We start from the raw sequence: 18,325 nt of genomic DNA, 5'->3' as shown, positions 1-18,325 counted from the left end.
CTTCCCGAGTTCAATCCAGACCCAGATTTATTATATTACTTATTAGTTGTGTGACTCTGGGCAAGTCTATCCACTCCATTTACCTCAGTTTCCTCTTCTGTGAAGTGAGTTGGAAAAGGAAATGGCAAACCGCTGTATTTATCTTTGCCAAGAAAACCCCAAATGGGCTCACAAAGAGTCAGATAAGACTAAAAAACAACTGAACAACTATCTGGCAGTGTGTTAGAGACTCGATGTGACGGTAACCTGGAAGATTTTCTGATTCAAAGTTAATGGTTCCCAGAGCTGAGTCCTCTGTTCTGGACAGACAAGGTCTGGAGTATTATGTTAAGTTCTGAACTCCACATTTTAGGAAGGATAGTGACAAATGAGAGGACACACAGATGAAGGTGACCAAGGTGGTCCAGCCGACCTTGTGGAAGGATCTGGGGTTAGGCATATAGCTGGAGCAGTGGACAGAGTCTTGGACCTGGAGTTGGAAGGCCTAAATACAAATACAGCCTTAGGTACATAGTGGCTTTGTGAACTTGGCCAAGTCTCTTTACCTCTATTTTTATCAGTTTCTTCATCTGTAAAATGGGAGTAATAGCACTGATCTCCTCCAAGGGAAGTTGTGAGGCTCAAGTGAGATAATATTTGTAAAGCACCTAGGTACCATATCTATAAATATTATTATTTTGGAGGAGTGGAGACTCAAGGAAGGATAGAACCACAGTATTTTAAGTGTCTGAAAGGTCCTCACATGGGAGAAAGATTAGATTTGTTCTCCTTAGCTCCAGAAGGTAGTACCAGAAGAAATGAGGTGAAGAGGCAGGAAGGCATCTTTTGGCTTTGTGGGAGGGGGAGATTTCCTAACTGTGTTATAAAAGAAAAATCTGAGCTCCCCATCACGGGAGGTGTCCAGAATATTACACAGGAATGGCTCCCATCAGGCATGGTTGGATTAGGGGTCCTCAAACTTTTTAAATAGGGAGCCGGTTCACTGTCCCTCAGACTGTTGGGGGGGCGGACTATAGTAAAAACAAAAACTTTGTTTTGTAGGCCTTTAAATAAAGAAACTTCATAGCCCTGGGTGAGGGGGATAATCGTCCTCAGCTGCTGCATCTGGCCCGTGGGCCATAGTTTGAGGACTCCTGGATTAGACGGTCTCTGAGGTCTTTTTCTGTTTCTTTTGAGTTTCTGTGTGCAATCGACCACCAAACATTTATCAGGGGCCTACAGGGCCACCCAGTGTGCTAGGCACTAGACACTGGAAGAGTCCCCCTCCCCCCCCTCCCCCCCCCCAGGGAGCTTCCATTCTGCTAAAGGCGCTGTCCGCAGAAGAGTAACTGTAGGCTCTGCAGAAAGCATGCTTTTCAGAGTGATTGGGGGCAGGAGGCAGGGAAGAAGGAAGCACTGGCAAGTGGGGGTGTCAGGAAAGTAGGAGACGCCATTGGAATGACTTTGAAGGGGACTGGGACTTGTCAGGGGCAAATGGGGGAATGAGAGCCTTCCAGGGAGGGGGAACAGCCGGCGGGAAGACTGGGGGCGGGCGATGGGGCGCTTTGTGCAGGAAGCACCACGTCGGCCAAATTGGCTGGCGTTGGGACCGTGTGAGGGGGAGGGATGTGTGCTCAGCCTGGGGAGGTGGGCAGGAGCCAGATTGCGGAAGACTTTACGTAAGAAACACAGGAGCTGGGACTGGATTCTGAAGGCAGGGGGAAACTTGAGAAGCTCCAGAAGCAAGGGTGACGCGGTCAACCCTGTGCTTCTGGGATAATGCTTAGGGAGCGGTGAGCATCCCAGCCTGGCCGCCTTGGTCCGGAGGCGTTGCACGTTGGCTCCCTGGTGGGGCTGGGAGCTCCCAGAGGGCAGGGCTGGCTTTGCCTTCCTTTGCATGCCTGGCACAGGGACTGGCATGTAGGCCGAATGGGGCAAGGCAGTTGTCTCGTGGAGGGATGGAAGGAAGAAAAGTCTTAAAGAGAGGATCAGTGTTGGGCAGGAGGAGAAGGTCGAGGATCCTGCAGGAGAAGAGTAGAACGTTAGGAGCGGAGCGGGGTCCGGAGGAAGCCGGTGACTTCTGCGTCAGGCGATGTCCAGGAAAGCGTGGCACACTGAGGCACGGGTCCTTCAGGGCCTGGAACTCAGATGAGGCTGGATCCCTAGATCTGGGGGTCCACTGCCTGGAGACAGAAGCTCAGTTGGGGGGTCTGGGGAGAGTTCCAGGGGAGGGCATCAGAGACCAGGGTCCAGGACAGAAGCTTGGGAAGAAGTCCCACACCTTGGGGACAAGGAAAGCTTGATTGGCGGAGCCGATGGTGAGACCCCGAGAGGAGGGCCGGATGTTGTTGATGGGTCAAGAAGGGCAAGGCCTGAGAAAAGAGCTCCCTAGTGGCTTCGGAGATAACGTTTCAGTCCAGTAGTAGGGAAGGGAGACAGTTACAAGGGGCTAAGAAGGCAGTGGGAAATGAGAAAAAAAAAAGTGAGACACAAAGAGTGTCTCTTGGGAGTTCAGCTTGTGAAAGGGAGGCAAGCATAGAGCAGTGGCTTAAGGGGGTCAAGTGCAGGGTTTGTAGCCCCAGGTTCACAGGCAGCAGAGCAGTAGTTGGGATAAGAAGAAGGGGAAAGTTAGGACAAAAAAGGCTGCTCCGTGGGGCATGCCATCTCTGGCAGAGGATGGGACCAAGGATACAGGAGGGCAACTGGCCCAGAGAAGGAGCTCAACATCCTTCTGTGAGACTGGAGCAAAGGGGAGGGACATAGAGGGAACTGCTGAAAGTCAGAAGAAGAGGGAGCTTCTCAGACTGACCATGGCGCCTCTGTTCAGGGAAGCATGGGGCCCAGGAGTGGGGAGGTATTGGGAAGTTGGCCAGAGAAGGGAAGAGGAGGCTCGAACAGATGCTGTATTGGGAACGCAATGGTGGCAGGCAGGGCTGGAGAACAGGATGGGGGTAAGCAGTGAGGGCCCAGATGAAGTCTTGCTCCTCACTAGGAGAGGAGAAAGTGGCTGGCAGAGGAGTTTGAAAGGCTAAGACAGGTAGCCCTTTGGGCTACAGTCCTGACCTTTCGGGCACCAGAAAGCCCCCCCACAATCATGCCTTAGCTCCCGCAGCAGCAGCCGGATGTGTGGAGGGGGTGGAGTCACTAGCAAACATCCGTGATCAGCAAGGCCAGAGGCCAGGGATTAACCACCAAGTCCCCAGATGGGACTTTGCTCTTCCTGGTGGGCAAAGCCTCTCTGCTCTTAGAGCAGAGTTTTTGAGTGTTCTTGGAAATTTCTCATGTCTCCCACTGTGACAGACAGGACTCAGGGCAGTGGGAGGGCACCAAGGAAAAGAGAAGAATCTGAGAGTCTAGGGGGACTGAGAGGGTTAGGAGAAGGGCACAGAGAGTAAGCAGGGGCGAAGCTCTGACACTGATACGTGAGCTCCTTCCCTCTGTGCTGGTTCTTGCAAGCTAGGTCTGCTTCTAGGGCAAGAGGGAGTTACCATTAGGTCCAGGGCCAAACCTTTAAGTTTACCCCACCTCTCATGTATCAGTCATCAGCCAGAAATCCAGGGTGGTCATTTGGTGCGGTGGGAAAAATCCTGCCCTCGAGTCAGACCACTTGCACATTATTGGGGAGGAGGCTGAGCAGTGGATGGCAGCTGAGGGCACTCTGACAACTAAGGAAAGCATCGTAGAATATTGAGGGGATAAATGCAAAGTCCTACACTTGGGTCCAACTGCACAAGAATAGGGTGGGAAAGAGAAGGATAGATAACAGTCTATGTGAAAAAGATCTGGGGCTCCAAGTAGATTGCTTGATCACTAGTGTGAGCTGGCAGCTTAAAGTCTCCTTAGCTTTTTGTATTAGGAAGAGGTAATCCAGAAGAGGGAGGTGTCGCTTCATACAGCTCTAACTCCATCACAGCTGGAGCATCCTCTTCAGTTTTGAAGCTACATTTTATTTATTTTGGGGTTAAGTGACTTGCCCAGGGTCCCACAGCCAGGAAGTGTTGTGTCTGAGGCCAGATTAGAACTCAGGGCCTTCTGACTCCAGGGTGGGTGCTGGAGCTACATTTGAAGAAGGACATTGACAATCCTAAGGAGGATGTCCAGGAGATTAGAAGCTGTGCTTCAGAAGAATAAGTAGAAGGGAGGGGAAAGTTTCAGTCTGGAGGAGAGAAAGATAGAACAGCTTTTTTCAAATATTTAAAGGGTTATGGCTTGGCTAAGGGAGTGAGTTCTGCTTGGTCCAAGGGACAGAACCAGCAGCAGTGGGCAGAAATTACAAAGAGAAGACACAAAGGGTCTGTGAGGGAAACATGGGAGCGATCCCACAGTGGGACGGGCGTGGCAGAGGAGGGAGGAGCACTTGTTTGGGTAAGGCTTGCCTTACCTGTGGAAGGGAAAGAGAGCACATAAATGGAAGAAGGTGAGCAGGTGGACTTTCCCTCTGACCTGGAGGAGCAGGAGCTCGGGGAAGATGTGGATGGTGTTTTTGCTGAGTTGCCTCTCTAGTGCCCGCACACAGTAGGGGTAGCGATGACTGGATGAACATGGAGAGGGAGGAGGGACTCGGGCCCTTCCTTTGGCCTCAGGGCCTTTCCTGGGGACCTGTTTCTGCTCATGGACTCCTTCTGCCTTCCCCAGTCTTCACTCATCTCTGCTCTTACAGCTAGCTCCAAAGGCAACCAAAGATGTCTCTGGTGAAGGGGAGAAGAAGCCCCCTCAGGTGGGCAAAGCCTCTGCGCCCACACCTGTGGAGAAGCCACAGACCCCAGGTGAGTGGGAGCGAGTGCTCTGCTGGTGGGAGAAAGGTGGAAGTCAGGTCCCAGCACCCCCGGCTGCTAGTCATGAGACTTTGGATGGGACCTGGGGTTAGGAAGCCCTGAGTTCAAATCCTGCCTCAGACACTTACTGGTCCCCGTGGATGGAGACCCCTCTGCTCTCCCTGGAGGCCGTGTCCCCCGAGGCCACATGCTCCTCTTGTATTTTCAGCTGAGCCCAAGGTGAGGGAACAGAAGAAGCGGCCGCCCAAGGAGAAGCCGCTGCCCGGGCCGGCCCCACCCCTGCAGCTCTCGGGGGAGCAGGTGCGCAGCGCTGTGGCTGACTCCCTGAGGGAGGTGCTCTTGAAACGGTGAGGCTCTTTGCAATCTCCCTGGGGACCCCGGAGTCCCCGGGGTCGCCCCCAGTTCCCATGTTCTGGTTGTAGAATGGCAGATTAGAACCGTCCATCTGACCCCCCTTTAGAGAGAGGGAAATGGGGACCTGGGCATTCATGACATCATGAGATAGGGGCACCTGCTGCTGCTTGGGGGGGTGGGGCCACAGGCTCCCTGGGACAGGGCACAGAGGCCATGGGGACAGCCTGGCAAAGGGAAGCAGGCAGCCTGAGGGAGAGGATGGAGGAGATGGCAGCCACGGATCGGCACTGGCAGCACTGGGGGGAGGGGAGAATGGGACCTCCGGACCAACTCCATTTGTGCTGCTCTGGGCTCAGTTTGTCGACAGCCAAATCCTCCTGTTTTTGGTAAAACTTCAGTGTGTCCACGCTGTCCCCAAATCACCGGCAGCATTTGGTGTTCTGCTGGTCTCCCTGCAAAGTTCTGGAACTCGGCCGCGGTTTTTAAATGGCTGGGATTATCCGATCTGGGCAACAGCTGCTGCTCAAGAACCTGTGAGGGGAGACCCTGGGCAGAGGCAGGGGGTCTTAGGGAGCAAGCCCCCAGCAGGAGGCCCAGGTTGGAGGAGAGTTCCACGGTGCGCCTCTGAGGTGGGGGAGAGGGCCCGGGTCTGCAAGTCACACCTGTGTGAGCTTAGACAAAGTGTTTCACTCCCTGGGCCTCAGTCTCCTCATTTATAAAATGAAGGGCTTGGATTAGATGGTCTCTGGAGTCTAGTCCAGGAAGCTTGGTCCTTGAATTGAGACAAACAAAATCAAATTGGAGAAAATGATTGTCTGAGCAATTGACCTTCATGATAAAACAACAGACCTGCCCCCCAAAGTGCCGGGGGCCCTGCCCTGGCCTCGTCCCACCCATGGCCTCTGCCTCTCCCAGACTGCAGGAGCCTGCCAACCTGACTGTGGGTGAGGAGGCTGTGAGGGGCATCGCTGCCAACATTGAGGCTGCCATCTTTGACCTCATGCAATGCACCGACTACCGCTACAAGACCAAATACCGAAGCCTGGTGTTCAACCTGAGGGATCCCAGGAACAAGGTGAGCGGGGACGGGAGCCACATTGAGGGGGGGGGGGAGGAGAGGGCACAGGACCTTGGACAGGGTAGCTGCGGGAGGGGGGAGCAGGTGTCCGGCCGCAGGCCCATTGCAGCCCTTGGTGCTTGCAGGACCTGTTCCTCCAGGTGATCCGTGGAGACATCACCCCTCAGGGCCTGGTTCGGATGAGTGCCACGGAGCTGGCTTCCCAGGAGCTGGCCCAGTGGCGGGACCGAGAGGTGAAGCATGTGAGTGACTGGGCCGGCCACAGTGGGAGTGGCGGGGTGGGGGGGGGGGGAGGGGGCCGGAGGAGCGGAGGAGCGGGACATGGAGAGAGCAGGAGGAGGGGCAGGGAGGAGGGGGATGAAGAAGTCGGCTCCATCAGCATTTTGGTTTGTGTCAGGGTAGAGACCGGGAGGAGCCCAGACATGCAAGTGGGAGCATCTTGTTCCTCTTTGAGTGGCAGGCTGTGGAGCACAGTCACAGGGGCCCCAGAGACCTGGGCAGCATTTGAGCCCAAAATGTTAGGCTGCAGGCAAAGAAGCCCAGACCCAGAGAAGTGCAGTGAGAGCACAGAGCCCTGGGTCCTCGGTCCCAGCTCTGCTGCCTCCGGGGAGTTGGGGAGAGTGAAAAGCGCCCCCCCCCCCATCTGTGGGGGGGGGCATCGCTTTGTGAATCCTCAGGTGCTGGGGAAGTGTCAGGGCTTTGTTGACTGATCCCTGCAGCCGGGTGGCAGAGCCAGGGCTCCCTCTGTGGGGCTGGGGCTCCCAGCTGGGCTGACCCCCGTGGCCCTGGGCCTCCCGCTCGCCGGACACTGCTCCTTTTAGGCCGGTGATCCAGGGCACCATGTTGAGCCTTGAGGACGAGGGCTCCGATGTATTACGCGGCAGGCAGAGCAGCTGGCATGGTCCCTAAGAGTCATTCATGAAATCCTAGAACCTGATGCAGAGGAGACCCGAGGGTCACCGGGCCAGTCTGTGCCTTTGTAACATTCCCACTGAATGGTCGGTCATCCGCCCTCTTTGGGCCTCTGTGAAGACGGGGAGCTCACTACCTCACAGAACGGACCGTTTTGTCCATAGAACGGACCTATTTGTAGACAGTGGGGGCAGTTAGGAAGTTGTTCCTCCCCCAGCTGAAACCCCCCCTGCCTCTGGTTCTGCTCTCTGCCCCCACTGCCGGGAGACAGCCCCTGCTCCCTGCGCCCCGCCCAGTCTTCGTCCCCCCGCGGATCGCTGTGCGGCTCAGGCACAATCCCGGGAGCCTCCTCCCCGGGCACTGTGATGGTCTCCTGCCAGCCCCCCACCTACTCCTGTGCGGAGAGAGTGAATCGGAGCTCGGCTGCCCACACTTGGGATCCAATGTGTTTGAGGCTGCGTTCGTCATCGCCCCGCCCGCGCTGCCCGCCCCCCCCCTTCTCTCCCCCTTGCACCAAGGGCTGCGCTCCCTCCTCCCCCCTCCCCCCCCACCCCCCGCAGCTCCTCGCAGAGTTCCCGCAGACTTTTCAGCAGCAGAGTCAGAGCCGGCAGGATCTTGGGGACCATTTCATAGTGGGGGAATGGAGGCCTCCAGGCCCAGTGACCTGTTGGGCCCCCCCCACCGCTCCCCCCAGTCCGGGTCACACATGCTCAGTCTCTCCCGCCTCCTTCTGCCCTCGGAAGCCTCCTCTCGCTCGGCCGGATCAGGCCCCAACTCTGAGTGTGGGTTGGCCGGCCTGGGAAGGGGCCGCAGGGCTCCCCCAGGGCCGGGGCGGGGAGATGCTGAGGAGGGAGGGGAAGGGATGGGGTGCCCTGCCGGGACCTTGGGTGCCCTGGCAGGCAGAGGGGGGAGGGGGGGCGGGCAGGGCAGGAGCCGGACCTGGGGGTGATGGGAGGGAGCCGAGGGGGGGGCGAGGCGCGGTCAGCAAGGGCCGCGAGCCTGGGCCTTCTCTACGCCAGGGCTTGGAGATCATCGAGAAGCAGCAGCGAGAGGCTCCAAGCTGCCGGGTCACCAAGCTGACCCACAAAGGGGAGATTGAGATCCATCCGGACGTGGACCAGACCCTCACCTTGGAAGATCTGACTGTGAGTGGGCGTCGCTGCTGAAGTTGGCACCACCAGGGGCACTTCCCGACCCCTCCCCACCTCAGGGCCCGCCAGAGAGCGTCAGAGGTGGGGAGGGGTGGCTAGCTACCCCGGGGGCCAGAAGCTTCCGCAGAGGTCCCAGCCCCCGCAGTAGGCTGGGTGCCCTGGGCGCTAATTCTGTGGCCTCAGGAAAGCTGGGCCTCAGTCCCCCTCTGGGCAGCCTCGCCCACGGTGACATTTAAGCCCTGCAAGAGGACAGCGGGAGACACAGACGGGGCTGCTGAGCAAGGGGGTGGAACGAGTGTTGGAGTCCTCCTCTCGGGTCTGGGACCGGCTCCCAGCAGGCCCGGGGCGGCCCTGGACCTCCCCTCCCTGTGTTCTCCGCAGGAGCCGGCCTCCCATATGGACCTGAACCTGCGCCACCAGCCGGGGACGGCCGAGTCCCAGTCAGGGCGAGACACGACCGAGCAGCACGAGAGCCACTTCCTGGACCCTGACTGCCGAGTCTGCATGGGTGGGAGCAGGGCCTGGTGGAGGGGGGCTGGCGGGGGGGGGCAGGGGAAGAAGGGGGCCAAGGACGACGACAGCAGGGAAAGGTGGAAGAATGGGTTGAAAAGTGGTTTTGGGGTAAAAGAGGGCAAAGGGGTCTTGAGGGAGGAAGAGGAAGAATGTGGAAGAAGAGGTCTGGGGGGTGGGAAGGGGCTGGAGGGGCAGAGGAGCTGGAAGAGGAGGGCAGGGAAGAGCATCCAGGATGGAACTGGGGGAGGGAGGCTTGGCTTAGGGAGCAAGTCTCAATGTATCTGGCATGTGGAGCCATCCTCTGAGTGTCCTGGGGACTTCTGAGGGATGTGCTCCTCCCTGGGCCTTCTGAGGGGAGTGCTCCCCTGTGGGGCCTTCTGAGGGTGGTGCTCCTTTGTGGGGCCTTCTGAGGATGGTGCTCCTTTGTGGGGCCTTCTGAGGGTGGTGCTCCTTTGTGGGGCCTTCTGAGGGTGGTGCTCCTTTGTGGGGCCTTCTGAGGATGGTGCTTCTTTGTGGGGCCTTCTGAGGGGAGTGCTCCTTTGAGGGGCCTTCTGAGGGTAGTGCTCCCCTGTGGGGCCTTCTGAGGGCAGTGCTCCCCTGTGGGGCCTTCTGAGGGCAGTGCTCCCCTGTGGGGCCTTCTGAGGGCAGTGCTCCCCTGTGGGGCCTTCTGAAAGCTGTGCTCCTTGTGGGGCCTTCAAACCTCCCCCCACCCCTGGCCCTGCTGTGGGTTAACCCAGGCAGAGCCTATGAGCAGCCCTTGTTCAGGGCCACAGTAGAGGCCGTGGGAATGGCCCCAGCACTCCCTCCTCCAGAGCCGCCTCAGCTCCTCAGCCGACGTCCCACCCCTCAGTCTCAACCCCTCTGTCTGTACCTCACAGGCTGGGAGGCCCCTCGAGGGGGCAGAGGCTTCAACGCACCCAGGAGCACCCCACTCTCCAGGAGCAAAATCACCAGCACCCCCCAGAAACTCCCCGGCCCCACGTCCTTGCCGCGAGTGGACACCCCCCTGCCCGGGATGTCCAAAAGCAGAAGTGGCCCTTGGACTCAGCTGCAGGACAGGTCCGGGGAGGGGATGGAAATGGGGGGCCTTGGCAAGGGGTGTGGGAAAGCCGGGGATTGGGGTGCCCAGCTGGGGGGGGGGAGAGGGTCTGGGGGGGAGGGGCCAGCCCGGCAGATCCTGTTCTGCTCTGTCCGTACCAGGCCTGAGTTGGCCTTCTGCCCGAGACAGGCTCTGAAGCCAAAGGCTTTGCAGGGCCGGCCACTGTGGGAAGGTGCCCTGGAAATGTTCTCCATCAAGCGGTTTGACACGAAAGCCTTCCTGGTTCATGGCTACAGTAGCCAGCTTATCCAGGTAACTTCCTAGACTTCCCTCCCTCCCCCTACTCCTGGGTCCCCTTTCCCCCCTCCCCCCACTCCTTGGTTCTCCCCTCTCTCTTCCCCCCTCTCTCTTCCACCCCCCTTACCTTTTCCTTCTCCCTGCCTTCTGCTCCTCCTTTCTCCCCCCTTTCTCCTCCCTGGCTGACCCTGGAGCTCCGGGGATACTAGGGCTGGTCTGCCCCCAGGTTGGTCCCGGCCTCTGTGAGCAGCCATGGGGATTCGGCCACAAGGAGCCTCCTTGGGTCTCCCAGGGGAGCAGCCTGTGCCCCCCCCCCCCGCAGCCCATCCACCCTCCCTCCCACAGACTTTGCCCAAGGTGATCCGCTCAGCAGGCTGCGTGCTCCCCGAAGCCGTCTGGGATTACTTGGACAGCATCTGGTCCACGGAAGCCAAGGTAGGGCCCTGGTCCATGTGAACAGACTGCCCAGCCCTGGCGGGCAACTAGAGTGGGTCCAGGCCCCTCCTCATTCAGCCTGGGGCAGAAGGAGGGCGGCAGGGCCTGGGATTCAGGAGGCAGACAGGGAGTTAAGGGCACAAGATGCCCAGGCACCCTGGCAGCTCTTGGAGAGGAGGGCCTGGGAGCGCTCCTGGGGGGCCTGTGGGCACGGGGGCACCTGGGCTGGAGCTTTGGGAGAAGGAGGGGCTTGAGGAAAGGTTTAGATCAGAAGCGTCCCAGGCCTGGGGTCTGGCTCAGGGAAGGCTCCGATGGGAGAGAGGGTGGGCAGAGAGCGTGGGACGGGAGGGTCTGAGCTGGGCGGGACTGCAGAGGCTGTCAGCCCGAGATAAATCTGGGATGGAACCAGGCCCCAGGGGGGCCCAAGCGCCAAGATCCAGAGCTTGTCCCTTTTTGGGCTGACAGTTGAAGGGTTTAGGGTGACGGGAGGGTTTGCCCAAGTGGGGGGGAACACCAGAGGTGGCTCAGTCCTTTCCCCCTCTTCCTCCCCCCCAGGATATCAGTGTGGTCCGGCTGTGCCCCCTCAGAGCCCACGATGCCCAGAATTACAACATGCTCTACTCCTACCTCAACAACAAGCAGCGCTACGGCATGGCGGCCAGCAAGCACCTGGACATGTTTCTGGTGCCCCTGCCGGCCTTCCAGCCCGTGCCCCCCAAGCTGCGCCCACTGGGAGGCCCAGGTATGGCGGCCCACGGGAAGGGAGGGGGCCGGGCCAGGGAGGCCCACAGGGAGAGCATGTGGTGAAAAAGAGCTGGGGGTCTCAGCTGGCCTGCTCGACCACCCCCAGCTCCAGCTCGGCCTTGGGGACCATCTCTAAGGGGACTGTTGAGAGGACGCAGTTGTGCCTTGACCCAGGTGGCATTCTGGAGGGCACCATGGGGAATGAGGAACGGGGATGGGCCCAGAGCTGCTTCTGCCTCACCAGGGGTCCAAGGAGCGGGAAGTGGGCTTGGGTGGGGGCGCAGAAACTGCCCACAGGCCTGCCCTGGGAGCTGTGGGTGGGGGTGGGGGGACAGGCAGGGCCCAGAACCGTTGGCCAAGACTCCAGCTCTCTTGGGAGGCAGCAGGCTCCTTCCCCCACCCCCAGGTCCCCACAAAGGCTGGATCAGCCACAGACACAACCTGGGGGGGCCTCCAGGATCCCCTCATCCGGATGAGGAAAGGAGGCTCCGGACAGGCCCCATGGGGAGAAATGGGGGCAGCTGGGGGCGGGGGCTTGGGATTGCGGGCTGCATCTGCAGTTCCAAGGCTGGGGAGCCCCTTCTTCTGGGAGCCACATTCCCCAGGGCTAATGGGGGAGGGCCAAGGGGAGTCCTGAGTGAGGAAGTCTGGGTGGGCTCAGCCCCTCCAGACCAAGAGTCAGTCAGTCAGCCAGCATTTATGCAGTGCCTGCTGTGTGCCTGTCACTGTGCCGAGCAGGGGCAGGCCCAGGAGAGGCTGCCCTCCGGGCTGGGGAGGGACAGGGGCAGAGGGCCTGGCAGTGGCAGCCCTTTGTGCCCTGGATGGGACGGCCCCAGGCCCGGCTGCCTTTCAAGTACAGAGCCAAAGCCAGCCCAGAGTGGTTGGGGCAGGGGAGGCTCCTGCAGAAGGGGCCTGGCTGAGGGAGCCTGGGCTTCTGCCGCTGGCTGGGTCCCTCGGGGCTCTTGGTCTCTGCCAGAGGTGCCAAGCTCGGCCATTGCCACGGGTTCTGACCCGTCTGGGGGCAAACAGTGGGGCTCACAGCCGGTGAAGGGAACCGCAGCTGTTCTGTGTTTGCCAGCTTTTGGCCCGGCCCGGAGCCAGCATTTCAGGGTCTCCCCCCATGTCTCCCCAGGCCTGGAAGTTACTCACTGCAGCCTTGTGCTGGGACTGATCCTGCCCAAGGCCCCCCCGGGTGATCTCCGGCTCAACGGCACCAGCCCCCTGCAGGAGAAGAAGCGCAAGACGGTCACCTTCAAGGAGACGGTGGAGACCAAGTGCTACTCGCCCGGATTTCGGAGGCCGGCCGGGCTCTCCAAGCCTGGCCCATCCTGGGCCCCCGGGGCCAGCCTAGAGGGCCCCTCGGCCTGGGACAGCATTTCGGCTGATCTCCTGGAAGAGGTGGCTGGGCACGTGGAGCAGGAGCAGTCTGTTGGGGGGAGGGGGCCCTACAGCCTCCCCTTCTGCTGCCAGCAGGAGGTGGCGGGCCCGTGCCCCGATGGCCCCTGCCCCCTGGGCAGCCTGGCCCCCCAGGAACCCTTGCCCGGCTGGACCCAGCTCAGCGCAGGCGGAAGGATCCCGAGTCAGCGAGCCCAGCCCTTTTCCGACGGCGTGGGCCCTGGGCTGGTGCCTCTGGGGGCCCCGCTGCACCCCGAGTGTGGGGGCCTGGCCCCGGAGCTGGGGGCCCTGAGCCTCCTGCAGCTGGCTGGCCTGTTCCACTTCGGCAGCCCCCCGGCGGTGGCCCTGGCCCCGGCCCCAAGCCTGCTCTCCCACCCTCCGGCCGCTGACTGTTTCCACTTCCCCGAGCACGCCGCCACCAACTGTCCCCATGCAGCCGCAGGGGCCGCCTGCCCGCCCCCCCACCCCTCGCTCCTCCCCACTGGGGAGGCCCTGACCCTCATCCAGCACCTCGAGGCCCTGGTGAAGATGAATAGTCAGCTGCAGGCCTCCTTGCAGATGGCTGGCCCGGACCCCTCCCTCCCCGGGCCTGGGGCCGGGGGGGCCCCGGGGCCTGTGGGGATGGAGCGCCCCGGGAGGGAGGCCGAGAGCCAGGAGTGCCCACCACCGCCCCTCTTCCTGACCCCTTTTTGTGGATCTGAGCAGCCTCCTCCTGGCTACTGAGTCTTCCCCCAGGGAAGTCCCTCCAGGCCTCCGTAGTCCTCCCTCCCCCTAGGTGTGATGGGCTCAGGCCCCTCCTTGGGGCCTCTGGAGTGGAGGGGGCTGTGCCTTCCTCTCTCCCCCAAGTGGGCCTGAGCCACTTTTTAGGCCAGGGTGCCCCGGGGCGGGCACCCGTGCCCTCATGTTGGCATTTCCTGTTGTTCTGTTTTTGTTCAGGGTTCAATAAACCTTTCAGTATCTTCTGTCCTGTGGCTGGGTCTCTGTGCGGGGCTGGGGTGGGAACGGGCCTGAAGTAGGCCTTGGGCCGCCCTCTGCTGTGCCCCTGAGCCGGCCTGCGGCCCTCGGAGCCAGCCCTGCTGTGTCAGCCCCCGGGGGGCTCCTGGGGATCCTAAAGGGATAGAAAAGCAGCTTGAAGGAGAAGGCCGCCCCAGCGCGGGTGGGGAGGGTGTTGCCAAGGTGACCTCTGCCTGGGGGGAGTGGGTGGTCAGGGGTGCCCACAGATGCGGAGCCTCCACTGCCCACCTGCCCCCGAGCCCGGGAGCCACTTTGGGGAGCAGGGGGACGGCCGGGGCGGAGATTCCTGCCTCCCAGAGACTGCGGGGAGCTCTGTGGGGGCTGCGGAGGATGGGCAGCTGCTCCTGTGCTGCAGCTGGCAGCAGGGGGCGCCCTCAGCCCGGGGATGGACGCCCCTTCCCTAGCCCAGAGCCCGAGCTGCTCCTTGTACCGGGGAGGGAGGACCACCCCGGCCTGGCCACACATCTGGGCGGGGGATGTCAGGCCCTGGGGGAGGGGGGGCAGCTGAGCGGGGACCCCGGAGGGGTGCGGCTGGGGGGCCCTGGGGGATGGGGGCAGCTGGGGGGCAGCTGAGCTGGGGGGGGGCCCGGGGCACACGCAGGTGGAACACCGGGATGCTTGAGTCAGCATCCTCCCACACCTCTGCTGACCAATAGAGACCCGATGTCTGTGTGAGGAACGGACGTGGCTCTGGCACTGGGATGAGGGGGCAGGGCAGGAAAGCCTTGGGTGCGGATTCTGCCCCAGGCACGGACCCTCGAGCAAGCCCCTTCTGGGGACTCTGTTTCCTCAGCTGTAAAATGGGACTGGCCTCCGTGGCTTCTGTGAAGGCGGGATCCCGGAGCCCACAGCACTTCCATGACACTCTGCGTTCCCACAGCCCCCCAGGGCCACCCTCTCATCCTCCAGTATGGCCCCCGGGGAACAGCTTTCTGTCCCTGACCCCTAACGGTCTGAGCTTTATTATTATTGTACCAAGAGCCTGGTGGAATGGAAATGGAAACGCTGGTCCTACCCTCAAGGGATTGACCTTGGGATGGCAGGAAACAGGCCAAGAGGAAGGGGCAATGGCCCTGCAGGTTTGGGGGGAAAGTCCTCAGCGTCAGTGGTCAGGGCCGCCTTAGACACCTTCTGGCTGCGTGACCTGCAGAGTCATGTGGCCGTCTGCCTCAGTTTCCTCCACTGTAAAATGGGGCTACCCCCAAGTTGTGGTGACTGAGATAACTGTAGAGTGCTTGTCACAGGCCCTGGTACCCGGGAAGCACTAAGGAATGTCAGTTGTTATCCAAAGCAGCCCCTTCATTGCACTGAAGAGGATACGGAAGGTCAGGGAAGGAAACTGGCAGAGCCAAACCCAGACCCCCTAAAGCCATTGCCTTGGACTTCTGGGTGGAGGCGGGGCAGGGGGCAGCCTGAGGCCCCCTGACGGGTCCTGGCTCATGGTCAGTGCTCGGGGCGTCTGGCTCTATCTCTGACTGACCGGGGGCACCTGCCTGGCATCTATGCCCAAGGGTGGGAGGGCACCGAGCCCGGGCTGGTACCAAGAGTGGGGGTTTCCTCCTGACACTGGCCCCGGTGCCCCAAGAGTCTGCTTGCTGCAGGAGAGCGGCCGCGGCCTGGGCGTCCAGTGACGGCCCTGAGGGGGGTGGGGCATTTCCCTGAGCCCCATCACTGCAGGGCTGCAGGGCCCCTGTCCATCCAAGGCCTGGCTTAGGCAGGGTTGGTCCCAACTCTGATGCTCACTGGTCCCAGGGCCCTGGACGAGTCTTTCAGTCTCACTTTCCTCATCTGCAAAATAGGGATAATGATAATGATAATGATGATGATGATGATGATGATCCTAACCTTGGCTAAAGAATTTCTGTGAGAAAAAATACTCTGCAAACCTTGAAAAACTATAGAAATTAAATATCCCCTACTTTCCCCCATAGTAGTGATAGGTTCAGAGCTAGAGATCATTACATCCAATTGATCAGGCATTTCTACTATGTGAGCCCAGAGAACGTCGGACACAGCAACGTGAGTATGTGATGGTCAACTGGGATCAACTGTGACCAACTCTTTCCAACAATGAGGTGATTCAGGCCAGGTCCAAAAGACTGTGATGGAGAGAGCCATCCACACCCAGAGAGAGCACTGTGGGGGCTGGATCACAACACAGTATTTACATCTCTTTTTTGTTGTTTGCTTGTCTTTCTTTCTCTTTTTTCCCCTTTTGATCTGATTTTTCTTGTGCAGCAGGATAAAGGTGGAAGAGTTGCACATGTTTAACCTTTATTGGATTACTTGCTGTCCAAGGAAGGAGGAAGAGAGGAAGGAGGGAGAAAAATTTGTAAAACAAGGTTTTGTGAGAATAAATGTTATTTTTACATGAAAAATAAAAAAGTTATTGTTTAAAAAAAAAAAAAAGAACCCACTGAGTGCCAGCTATCAGGCTAGCAATGGAGACTCTAGCACAAAGACTGTAACAATTTCTACTACAAGGGAACTTGAATTCCAGCTCAGCCATGCATTTCATCATTTCTTGAGGTCTCATGGAGTCATTAGTTTCTAATTGGCCAGTTCTAATTGATTAAGGAGTTATTTTCTTCAACAAGATCTTGTGCCTCTTTCCCCGAGCTATTAATTATCTTTTTATAGCTTTCTTTTCTAGCTTTTAATTTTTCCTCTATTATTCTCAACTGGTTTCTAAAATAATCCCTCCCACTTTTTTTTTTTTCAGTCTCTTGTTTTAATTCTTCTAGGAATTCTTGCTGGGCTTGCCTCCAGTCTGCATTGTTCTTTGAGATTGTGCTGGTAAATGTTTTTAGTAATTGTCTAGTCCCCCCTAGTAGCCCATTACAGTGAGAATCTGGTTTTATTTGTTCATTCTTCCAGCGGGTTCCTTGACTTTAGACTTCATGGTAGGGCCGGGGATGTGGGGGTGAGGATGGATGGCTTGAGCTTCTGCCTTTGTGTCCTTCTGGGGCTTTTCCAGCCCAGTCCAGGGGGCCTGCAAGGGTTCAGTGCTCCCAGAGTGGTCTGATTCAAGGGGAAGTCTGTTTATCAATCAACTTCTTGGTCTGAACTCTGCAACTTTCTTGGATCTCTTGGCTTGTCCTTGATTGGGAGTCCACTGTTGGTGGACTCAATCACTATCAGACCCCTGGGAGGGGGGGGTGTTACAATTTCAGAGCAGCCTAACTGCCTTTGGTCTGGGACACTTAAATCTGCTCCTGGTGGGAGAGCCCCCAGTTATGGTTTTCTTGCTGAAGATACAGTAAGGGATCTTACAATGATGACCCAGAACTGTAGTGGATGAGAGAGGTTCCAGATGGCACCTGCTCCTTCACCCAGCACTTGCTCAGGGATCCCCTGGGATCTCTTCCTGCCCTGGTATCCCCTTGGCTCACTTCCCATTGGGAGCTAGAATGCTTATCATTATCCCTGCTGCCTTGCCATGTGCTCCTGGCCAAGCTCCTTCCCCAGCGTTCTCCTGCAGACCTTTCCATCTGTCTCCCTAATCCGCTCCTGGCTAGATGGGACGAGTCATTTAAATCTTTTTTCTGTCCTCATTTACTCAGCTGTAAAATGGGAATAATAATAGCCCCTACCACATAAGCATGTTGTTAAATCAGATGAGATAATAGAGGAAAAGCACTTTGAAAGTCTTGGATTACTATTTAAACTCTATTTTTATAATTGACAGCTAAGTGGCTCTGTGGGTAGAGTGCTAGACTTCATCTTCTTGAGTTCAAATCCCGCCTCAGACACTATCTGTGTGACCCTGAGCAAGTCACTTAACCCTGCCTGCCTCAGTTTCCTCATTTGTAAAACAAGTTAAAGAAGCAAACGGTAAAACAACTCTAATATCTTTGCCAAGAAAACCCCAAGTGGGTCATGGAGAGTTGGATATGACTGAAATAACTAAACCATCATCATCACCTATGAAATCCACATCTATTCTTCTCCTCCCTGCCGATCCCCAGCCTTTGGTGGGCACTGCAAACCCCAGCTTTGTCTACTGGCCCCCCAGACCCTTAGCCTGTTCTAGCTTCCTCTTAGTACCCTGCTCCTGTAGATCAGGACTTCTTAAACTTTTTCCACTCCTGACCATTTTTTGCCTGAGAAATTTTTATGTAATCCAGGGTATAGAGGTATAGAAAACAAATATACAAATCAAACATTTATTGATAATAAATCACCATTTTACAACCACCACATTCAGTTGTAAGATCTCACAGGAGGCCATGAACCACAGCTTAAGAAGCTAGTCAAGGGACCATTTTTTGCCTCTTTTTGTATCCCCAGCACTTAGCACAGTGCCCGGTACATAGTAGAAGCTTTGCTTACTGACGGACTCCCCACACAGACCTGTGAAAGGAACAAAGCAAGGAGATCTCCCAACTCCAGATCAGGACTGTGGGCCCAGTCACTGAAGCAGCTTCTTCTTCCCGCAGCTGCTTGGGCCCTGCAGCTCCCAGGGAAAATATTTGCTCAGCTCGTTAGCTTGAGGAGGATCTGGCTAATGAGGGCTAATTGGCTGTCGCAGCAGGGCTGGTCCGGGAGAGGGGTGGGGTGGGGTAAGGTGGGGTGATGCTGCTGCTGCCGGGGGCTGGGGAGCCAAAGGCCTGCTGGCTAAAGGGGAGAGACCGGGGCT

The 18,325-nt window shown here is 58.3% G+C and overlaps 1 protein-coding gene across 1 annotated transcript in view; it reads left to right on the top strand.

The window, feature by feature from the left end:
• SPOCD1 (SPOC domain containing 1) overlaps positions 1 to 13,634 on the top strand; it is a 39,697-nt gene extending 26,063 nt beyond the window's left edge. The window contains exons 5-15 of the mRNA XM_031962266.1: positions 4,640 to 4,745; positions 4,963 to 5,101; positions 6,024 to 6,183; positions 6,312 to 6,428; positions 8,118 to 8,243; positions 8,631 to 8,757; positions 9,641 to 9,821; positions 9,963 to 10,113; positions 10,444 to 10,533; positions 11,089 to 11,275; positions 12,410 to 13,634. Of these exons, the coding sequence (XP_031818126.1) occupies positions 4,640 to 4,745; positions 4,963 to 5,101; positions 6,024 to 6,183; positions 6,312 to 6,428; positions 8,118 to 8,243; positions 8,631 to 8,757; positions 9,641 to 9,821; positions 9,963 to 10,113; positions 10,444 to 10,533; positions 11,089 to 11,275; positions 12,410 to 13,395 (2,370 nt within the window). The 3' untranslated portion in view covers positions 13,396 to 13,634. The remainder of the gene's footprint in view (positions 1 to 4,639; positions 4,746 to 4,962; positions 5,102 to 6,023; positions 6,184 to 6,311; positions 6,429 to 8,117; positions 8,244 to 8,630; positions 8,758 to 9,640; positions 9,822 to 9,962; positions 10,114 to 10,443; positions 10,534 to 11,088; positions 11,276 to 12,409) is intronic.
• Positions 13,635 to 18,325: the final 4,691 nt, after the last annotated feature.

Source organism: Sarcophilus harrisii, chromosome 3 (assembly GCF_902635505.1).
Source record: "Sarcophilus harrisii chromosome 3, mSarHar1.11, whole genome shotgun sequence".
Taxonomy (NCBI): domain Eukaryota; kingdom Metazoa; phylum Chordata; class Mammalia; order Dasyuromorphia; family Dasyuridae; genus Sarcophilus; species Sarcophilus harrisii.
The sequence above is the reverse complement of the archived record's forward strand: the minus strand, read 5'-3'. Positions and strand labels throughout refer to the sequence as shown.